Source organism: Diadema setosum, chromosome 20 (assembly GCF_964275005.1).
Source record: "Diadema setosum chromosome 20, eeDiaSeto1, whole genome shotgun sequence".
Lineage (NCBI taxonomy): Eukaryota > Metazoa > Echinodermata > Echinoidea > Diadematoida > Diadematidae > Diadema > Diadema setosum.
This window is the reverse complement of record NC_092704.1, coordinates 25567837-25578212: the sequence shown is the minus strand read 5'-3', so window position 1 is coordinate 25578212 and position 10376 is coordinate 25567837. Positions and strand designations below refer to the sequence as shown.

General features: G+C 40.0%; 1 protein-coding gene across 1 annotated transcript; it reads left to right on the top strand.

Moving 5' to 3' along the window:
* The first annotated feature begins 6966 nt into the window (after positions 1-6966).
* LOC140243696 (uncharacterized) lies at positions 6967-9747 on the top strand. Its single transcript, XM_072323358.1, has one exon. The coding sequence runs from the start codon at positions 6967-6969 to the stop codon at positions 9442-9444; it is 2478 nt and encodes an 825-aa protein (XP_072179459.1). The 3' UTR covers positions 9445-9747.
* Positions 9748-10376: the final 629 nt, after the last annotated feature.

Genomic DNA, 10376 nt, shown 5'->3' with positions numbered 1-10376 from the left:
GTGTATTCCTCCCAATTTGCATTATATCAACAACAACAACAAAATATTATATTAAGAGATTATGTATGCCTATATATATATATATATATATATATATATATATATATATGCAGGGTTCTACACTATAACATATATACCTCTGCTAGACAAAAGTCTATGAATTTTTAACTATGATGGCCCGTAAAAAAAAAAAATGTAGTGCTCTAAAATGAAAGGAAATTAAAAGAAAAATTATGTTGAAATTTCGATGCCTGATTCTGCCACCAAAAAAAAAAAGGAAATTTTTGGGAATTCTAGTGGCCCCGGGCCACCGGGCCCCTTTTAATGTCGAGCCTTATCTTGTCCAGTGGTTGTGACCGAGAATGCTACTGTTTGTGCAAATGTATAAGTATAAGAAGTTTTCCTCTTTCCAGTTCAGGTGATTCGGATTTTCGGCATGGGGTGGAAGAAATGATGGTAAGGGTCTGCCAAAAGTTTGGTGCTAAACATGCTAAAAGTCTGTGTTCTTTTCGAAAATTGAAATAAAATTAGAACTGAATTGAATTGAATTGGATTGAAAAAAAGGAAACTCCACTCGGAGTCAAACATTTTCTTGAATAAAGAAATGATTCAATCAAAAATGACTTCCATCATGTTCCTTAGAACAAGAAAAGACAACCTTGAAAGTTTCAGAGAAACCAGACAGCAGAATATAGGAAAATTTTAAACAGATGATTTAAAAGTAGCAATTTCAAACTAGTTTTAGAAAACAACTCAGATCTTCCTTGAAAGGGAATTTTTGATTACACACAATCATAACAGCAATAACAAAGTCATATCATTTCGTTCGTTGAGTAATATGTTTTCACATGCTTGTAAGGAGGAAAGCAGTAGATCGTAGCATGACAAAACTGAAAGGACCGTTTCCTTATGTATGTGCATATATGTCTTAAATTGATTCATATTCTTGGGAAATTAACTATTTCCATTAGAAGTGAGTTGTGTAGATGCAGTAATTGTTTTATAATGTTATGTTGTTGGTGTTATATTCTATTGCTTATGTTAAAATTGTTTTCATTGTTTGAACAATGCTTTATTTTCTTTGCTATTTCTTCACCGTTATGTTAATTTGATTTATATGCTTTATTTTCAAAAGTCCATTTGGTACGTGGGACCGATTTTCACTTTACTGTACGTGACCATAGTCTATACCCTCACCCTGTACACATATGATATGACGTCCTTTTGTTATTCATATTATTGTGGAAAAACAGAGTTTTTACTGTTTTATGGTGGTTTGTTTGTTGGCTGTATTGGTTTATATTTGTTTACTTGCTTGCTTGGTGCGGTTACAAGTGCTAAGTGTAAAACTTGCAAAGGTTAGAGTGTTGTAAGTGTTCATGTAAGGTTAAATTACTCCACAAAGTGAATGTGGAGTAATATCATTATTATTTTATTCAATTTGATATTTTCTTCGTTTTCAAGTAAACAGAAATGAAATCATCTACAGACTTAATGGAAAAGGAAAGGTACAAAATATTTAAGATATTTATATTTCATAATCTTGAGAGAGAGAAAAAGAAAGGGGTTCGATATAATCACAGTTGACAAGAGCATTAAAAAAAAAAAAAAAAAAAAAAAAAAAACACACACACACACACACACACATTTGTATACCAGAGCTGTGGTGGTATTTATGTTCGGGGACGGGGTGGGGTTAACCTTCCACATTCTTACCTGTGGCATTTTTACCTCTGACATCTTTACCTAAAGAATGTCAACTTCTGACATTTTACGTGGTCGCCTGCATAGAGAGGTCACACCAGGGTCCTGGATAATGACTCAATATCATGATATAATGTCACAGAAAAACAGGCTAAATGTCCTTATTTTGAGACAGTTTGTTAAAACCTGAAAGACTGGAAGAAACTGAAAAGAAAACTGATAGAACATTTTCTGATTTTGATTTGGTTAATTCGTTTATTTCTCCACTAACAAACGCAAATGAACCGCGAAGAAAGTCAACACGTCAAAAATAGAATATCATTCTATTCCAAACAACATCAATTCATCAAACTGTCACACATCCCAGTAAACAACATTCTGAAAAAGAAAAAAAAAAAGATGAATTGCATGCTATCATTATGATGCATTATAGCATGTAAGTGGGAAGCCGTCTTTATGAAAAAAAAAAAAGAAAGAAAAAATCTGATCTAGTTGATGGCGAGGCCGCAACATCATGAGGAATATGAAAAGAAAGGCATATTAGCTCGATTACATGTACAAACAAATATAGTATACCTGATACGATAGATTTCTTCTAGAAAAGAGGGCAAGTTCACTGTGACCATGAAGGTGTGTGTTAAGATAACAAACATGTGCTTGAGACGTTTCGGATATATTTTGAGGAGATGAGGTTTTGTAAACATATATCCATAGGCCTATATTTTAACAGGGGCGTCGATGGGGGGGGGGGGGGTGGGGGGCAAACATATTACTCGGTTCCCCACCAACCCCCCCCCCCCCTCCGTAATTCCCGAAATGTGGAAAATTTTCTTGCTTTTTGATTGAAAATAATTGTCATTTCACCCAAAGTGTACGCAAGATGGTTGAATTTCAATTCTGAAAATGCGAAATCTCCCTCGCGTGGGAGGGGCCGGGATACCCCTCCCACATCCTCCCCGCTCGGTCCCTTTCCATTGATTTAGCACACTTTTGAGATAGATGAATTCCCGAATATTTTGTCAGAAGTGTTCATCAGATCTGCCACTTTATTTCTAAAAATGCTAAAGTTTCTTCATGTTGGCGGGAGATATATCCCTTCAAATCAGCCCTTCCCCCAGCTCGGTTCCCCTTCATAGAAGTCTTACACTGTTTTGATTCACAATTTACCTATGCCATCATAAGTGTCTATACGACTCCACACCCACACCCTATGGGGTATAGGGTGTGGGTGTGGAGTCATCCTCCAAGTTTTGTCCCCCCCCCCCCCCTCCCCCATCATGAAAACGGATTGACGCCTCTACATAATTATCATGTAAGGGAAGAAGATCCTTTTTTTGTGATATGACACCTGCTAATTACTTTGAATGCAGTGGCGGATCCAGAGGGGGCGCAACCGGCGCACCCCCCCCCCCTTTATTTGTCGTTAAAAACAAAGGAAATAAAAAGAAGAAAAAAATGAAACCCGGAAGTGGCACCAGAAATATTAGTCACGCCCCCCCCCCCCCCCCCCTTTACAGAATTCCTGGATCCGCCCCTGATGGAATGCGTGCAAGTAATGAGGGATGTAATATGGTGGGTGGAGGTATGTGGGTGGGGATTCGGGTTGAAGAGCTGGAGAAGATGTCTCTCCTTAAGTTCCTGGTAATGTTTTACTTGTAAGAACTTGGTTAGAAAGATAATCCGTAAAATGCTCGAATCAGGTAAAAAGCACAAATTCACATTGGTCGAGGAAAGGTTTTAAAAATATTAAGAAAATAGAAATATAAGCAATACGAATGCTATGAAATTCCGAATGTCAACACATTTCCCCCTCAGAACAGCGACAGCAGTCATGATAAAAAAAATAATAATAATAATAGATACTAATTTAAAGGGATGGTACAGTATTGGTGGAGATGAGAATTGGGCTTTGAACTTTTTGCGAGATATCAAGAAAACACTTATGATATAGTACAGAGCATACCATTTTAAGAGGAATTCAAAGTTTATTTTATGAAATTCGGGTTTGAAATGACTGACACATAAAAAAAGTAAAACAAAGCGATCGTAATACAGTGTGGGTCCCACACTTTATTAGAATCACTCTTTTTTGGATATCTCAGCCATTTGAAAAAAACAATTTTCACGAAATAAATGTTGAATCCCTCATAGAATTACATGCTCTTTCATATCTCATAAGAGGTTTCTCATTATCTCACCAAAAAATGTCAGAAACCTGAAATTAGGTCTCAACCAAAACTACACGATCCCTTTAAGGTGCTAGAAATTTTCCTTTCATCAAGAAGAATATATAGGTCTAGGAATAACTACACACACGCACACACACACACACATGTTGATATACTTAACACAATTTGCTACATCCAATATTGTTTTCAATCTTTAAAGAGTTAGCAGTATGATATGACTTTTGGGGGCTTATACACTGTAAAAAGTCCGGTGTTAAATAATTATGAAACACCGAGCTGGTGTTAAATTTTCGGTACTCATTGTGGTGTTAGATCAACACCTCCGGGTGTCACTTCAAAATATAAAACTGTTTTTTGAATAGTTTCTTAGTTACTGTTTTTGTTGTTGTTGTTGTTGTTGTTGATTTTGAACTTCAACAAGACCATCAAGAATTTTCCGATAAAGTACTTGATTTTTGAAAAAAAAAAGGTGTGAACACATTTACACCACAGTAACACCAGTTGGTGTGGTCTCCTATTGAAGCTGGGTGGGTGTTATACCATTGACATTAACACCAGCAATATCAAATCAACACCATGGGGCGTCAGTGTTGAATTAACACCAGCGCAGTGTCAAAAATATCACCAGCTGCAGTGTAAAAATTAACACCATGCAGTGCCAGGTGAACACTTTTCAACACCATTACAACATACTTTCTACACCTATGGATGTGGTCCTCTATTGACACTTGATCGGTGTTAGATTTAACACACGTGGTGTTAAATCTAACACCGGTCTTCTTGCAGTGTATAAAAATAGTGTGCTGAATTATCTCAAAAGGCCTGATTGTAACATAAGCCCCTAGGTCCTATAGACTTCATGCCAAAAAAAAAAAGAAAAAGAAAAAGGAAAGAGCTTTGAAATGATGACATCACCACCTTGCCTAATTTGCATAATGAATGTGACTTTCGAGGCAACTTGTTATACTTCAAAAGTCTGTTAACGTTTATTTTCTTATTTTGTTGTCCGATTCGATATGAAGATCTGTTGTTCAGTTTGGCTTTATTTCTTGCACCGAGTTGGACATGTAGTAGGCCTATAAAATGATTCATTTTGGCCCTTTGTTACATTTTACGGCACGTCAGCTAAATATGAGAAGTGAAAAAATGAAAGAAAATTATTTTGATTTCAAACGGCCACGAGCACTAATGATGAAAGAATTCTCCATAGAATTCTTGTAACTTATAAGCCTACATAACTGTAACACATACATTTCAGGTATGTTATATTCTCGCTGATTATTATGTTTATTCTGAAGTGTGCGAGAGTCATTCTCCTAATCAATAGAAACAAGAGCTTTACATTGCGGTTTTTCTTTGTTTTTTATCATATGCTCAACTTCAAGGTGTAATAAACATGTGTATACCAATGTACTTTTATATAACTGGAGGGTTGATCCTTGTTGATATTGATGTAAAGTGAATTGTCAAAGAATTGTCAAATTCCGTGGCAACGATTTCTGAGGCTGTGTGTAATTGTGCAGCACACAGAATCCTCATAAGGTAAAACCATGGAGGGCAAACCAAAACCACGATTTGCAGGCTGATGAACAGACAGTTTGCAGGACCATTGAATGTGATGTTTTTTCTGGTAGACTATCTCGGCCTCCACAAATTTCAGACAGTGTCATTTCAAAGCAAATCTTGACAGGGATTAATAGATGTTCACGATTGTATAGAATGTTTCTTCATATCAGCTCGTATCTTAATCTTATCGCGCCATGTTTTTTGTCAGCTCAGCGACTCGGCCCAACTTCTAAATACACATTTCATGCGACGCATAAAATGCGCGGGCTTCTTGTCGTAATACTTCGCGAGTAAAAAACTGCCGTGTGTTCTGTGTGAGGTACACTCGCAGTGCAGAAACCACACGCCTTTCCACGAAGCGTGGGGTACGTTGGAAGACGAGCGTACCTTAGCCTGCTTTTGCAGTAGCTCTTATGGAGCCCGGCGATATGCCTTTTTAACATATTTTCGTGGGCATCGTCTTGCCAGAAATAGTTATTCTGTGGTCCTTCGTTGCTTTGTGTCGTCAGTGATTTCTGGACAGGAAGAGGTGGAAGAGAGAAAGAAAAAATGAGTAAGCATTCAGACTCCTGCGTGTAAGCTGAAATTAAAATAACGCGATACATCGTTCGATTTTTATTCTCGTCATTTCACGCCTGCTATTTTTTTTTTTCGTTTAATTGAATACCGATAAAAGCTTTATAGCTTCACATTTTGTTGAGCTTGACTGAGTGATAATTTCTTTTTCTATATTTGATTGAAAATGAATGAATTTCATGTGGGTCTACCGCTGGTGCCAATTTTTCGACTGAAAACTGCATGTCATTATTCACTCGATTTTTCCGTTGCCCTTACCAGTATTAGGGAGGGGTGTAGAAAGATTGGCAGGTGTTGATACAGCAATAGGATATATATATATATATATATATATATATATATATACCAGAAGCTAGTGTTCTCTACATGTTTTTTGTTATTTTTCTTTTAACAATGTTTTATATATCTAAATACAAACTGTTTCATCTCATTTGCAAAATACCGCAGGTTAGTGCGAGTTTGAAACCGTTCCGGCGGCGATCAACATGTGAATATGCCATTCCCACAGTGAAGCTTGTATTTGCCCATTCTTGTTTCGGTTGACATTGTGAAGTTTTATGATGTTTTATCATGTCGTTGAAGTACTCAACGGTCGATATAATTATATATTCACAATAATATTTAAAAAAAAATACAACAAGGCGACACGAAAAATGCAAGCGTAATAGCCACTCGGTCAAACAGTGGTTTTCTTCCCCGAAAATATATGGCCGCACCTGGACTGGACAAAATTCTTTCTTCCTTTATTTTCAGATGAACATTGCAGTTTCGACAACGTAACGAAGCCTTCTTTCTGACGGCACATACTGACTCGTAACATCACCTGAAAAATAGGGATCCCGTCTTCGAAGATACAAGCATGAAAACAAAATCGGAATTTTCGAAAATAAATGGCGTACGTCTCGCTTTCCTGCGGGTTCGCGGACGCCGCATGTACGCTCTGACGCAGATATACCACGCTTTCCAAAATGGCGTGAACCGGGTGCCGCGCACGACGTTCCACAAGCGTTTGCGCAAACTTCAAATAGAAACGAAACCTTGCAAATTAAAACAAATCCATCGTTTGAAATGGCTGAAAGCAGTACCCAGTCGCACGAGTAAGTGCAGCCTGATTTCACACAAGGACGTGCGGAAGCTTTCCCGGGCATGTGGAATTGGAGCGCAGGTCAAAAAATGCAAGCGAATTGAACAGAAGGGTCAGATACCTGTTTCACATTCTGGAAATATTTTAAAGGAGGGGGTACAGCTTGAGAGAAAGGGAGGGATACAGATACAGAAAGAGCAGAGAGACACGAGAGCAGATATTTTAACATTGACAGAAGGTTGTGAAAGCAGTAATACCAAGAAGAAATCTAGTGGGGTATTATCCAACTCTGTACTCAGTAATGCACGTACGTGGCTAGAGCGCACAGCCCGAAAGCACAACACTACACGCGGCGATGCACAGCCGATAGCCCCAACTGCAGCATGTAAACAAACCCAAAATGCTGCGCGGAAAACGAATGGAGATCTCAACTCGCCGCGTGGGTCAGTTAAATTTTCATTTTCCGAACCGAGATTTAGCTTCCAAACCAGTCAGAAGAGGACCATTCAGTTTGACATTCACTCCACGGGATTCAGTGGCGTGGAGATATTTTCCAAAGACCGGCCATTTGAGGGGAATATGCGAGGTGCAGAAAACGAAGTAGCGTGTTTCAAGCAAGACACGAATCGTAGCATGGATTTACGTGTACTGAAAGCATGTAGTGATACCAACGCAGTATGCAATGACGCTGATACGGGCGCAATGCCGTGTGAAACCAACAATTCTCAGAAACCAGTGAAGGATTATTTTGGATTTAACGGTCAGCCGAAAGAAGATAAATCATGGCAGACATTTGGCGATGTTCCAGACCCCGAAGGTGCAGCCGTATTTGACGGCAACAACGAGAATGAATCCGGTAGTGGAGACATTCGTTTCGTAAACGGATTCCAATTCGCGGCAGCAGCCCAGCAGCGTCGCAGCGGCTGTAGCACACTAGATAGTGACAGTGAAGTAGAAAGCGTGCTGTCTGATCTGGAAATCAACTCGAATTTATCGGCTTTATCAGACCTATCAGTCTCCAGTGAGTCCCTGGACTCAGCACCTAGTTCAGATGCGACCCTACGGGACAGGGCAGGCAGTGATAGCCAGAGTGGGCTCTTCTCGAGTTCGGACTGCAGTTCAGAAAGGGCTGCGACATGTACGTGCCATGCACGATACGCATACCACCACGACCACCATAATGCATGCACGGATAGTGACTCGGGAACCATTACTACGTGTATCTATGACCGTGCACGGAGGGGTCGTCGAAATGAAAGCCACGTTAATTGCCGAAGGACTAAAAAGCAAACTGACACACACTTAAACAATCTAAACATATATAAGGGTCGACAGAGGGGTGATTGTTCATCCAAAAGCCCGCAAAATACGCCAAATCCAAAATCGATCGGCTCATGTAAGGGGAGCGCTCGAAATCGCGAGCGGAAAGCTCAACGCACGCACCGCCCGAGCGCTCCCGTGCACAAACCAGAACCGAACGGGGAACACCATGATTTTTTCGCAGACGTTGGTTCACGGGGATCCTGTGCGAAATCATTTGTGTTGAAAAAATGTCAAAAATCGTGGATGATTGAGCCAAAGGATGATGAAGATACTATACAGTGGGAAAATGGAGATTGCATTAGGCCTAAATTGGGAGAAAAACGAAACGCTGGAGCAAATAGCATGAGGAAGGGGGATGTGCTCGAAGTAAATGGGAAGGTAAATATGAAAAAGCGAAAGAAAAAGAAGAAAGATCGTGGCGGTACGCTTTGTTCTGGTGCTAGCATAGATTGTGATGAAAATGGAAATTACACCAAAGCGAAGAGAGCGAGGACATCCGTGAATGGAGCCAGAAAGCGGCACAAGCGTGCCAGCAAGAAGAAGCGTGACCGCGCCAACCACAAACTCAAGAGCGACATGGCAGGTAATCACCGCAAAGTGACAGAGCTGAAGCGAAAGTTGGAAGCGATCTCCAGCGAACTGGAGCGCCTTCAGCGAGGCAGCGGAAAGAAGGCGAAAGGTGGGGGCGAGAAGGACTTGGGGAGGAACAGAGAGTCGCTTGGGTTAAAAGGGAAGTCCCTAGCGGGCAAGAGGAAAGCGAAGAGGACGCGATTTCGAGGTGTCATTCCGGAGAGCCCCACATTCAAACTGGCCGACACCTTCGTGTTGCCTCCAAGCTTGACGGTGGAAGGTGGTGATCTCCGTCCCGCCTGCAGTTTGGCGCTACCTGGAGGGGTGCTACCCCCGAAACACCATCCAGTGTGGCGCTGGCGTTTGGGCGAGAAGCCACTACCAAAACCACCGAGGCAGAAGTCAGCACATGTGGGACTCCCGAGGAGGTAGCCCATCACTTTGTCAGTAACTTGCATCATTTTAACCTTTTTCTCCCTCATTTTTTCCCTTGATAATCAAAACCATTCCCTGTTCAAATACAAATGAGAAAGTATGATTTGTCTCAAAGGCGGAGCTGTCACTATGTTCACACATCGATGTACAATGTATAGACTGATGATATACACGCAAGACAAAAGATGTAAATAGTTATCAAAAGTTCAAATGTAGTTGTTAACAGTAGCTGTGAAATCTGACACATTTTTTGTCCCTTCATAGAATGTGATTGTTATACATGTACAAGGTTATTTCGAACCTGATAGCGTTTGATAATGACATGTTTTGTGTTAAACACAATTTTATCGTGATACTCATTGTAGCATGACTGCGTACAATTTGTTCTTAATTTTCGACATTTTGACAGCTTTGTGGTCTTGTTTAGATTGATTTTAGCTGAAAAGTGTTAGGTTGTTGCATGTATCAGATTGTTCATAGAATTATCTTTGATAATGAACTCCTACTGATGTGTTGTGTTCATCACAAACAGTATCTGTTCTTAACATTATTTTTATCATCACTTCTCTTGTTTTCGCGGAATGAAATGTGTTCCTAAACTGACCAGATTTCTTTGTCGCACAATGTTTTCATGGGCAGAGCTGACTTCGATGGTTTACCTAAATGCCAACTCCTGTCCGTTATTATAGTGCGTTTAAAATGTTTCTGATTTTCGTTTTTAAGTACAAGGCAGAATCGAGTATTTTGTTGATTGGAATTCATACCCGAGTACCAAAACCAGAATATCAAACATTTTTGGATGAGGAGTGTCCTCCCGACTTTCACCCGCGAGTGACGAGGGCTCTTTCGGTAATTAAAGTAACTTTGAGGGGAGAACTTTTGCCAAGGAGGATTGTTTGCCACACTTCCCAGAGGGGTAGCCTCATCAA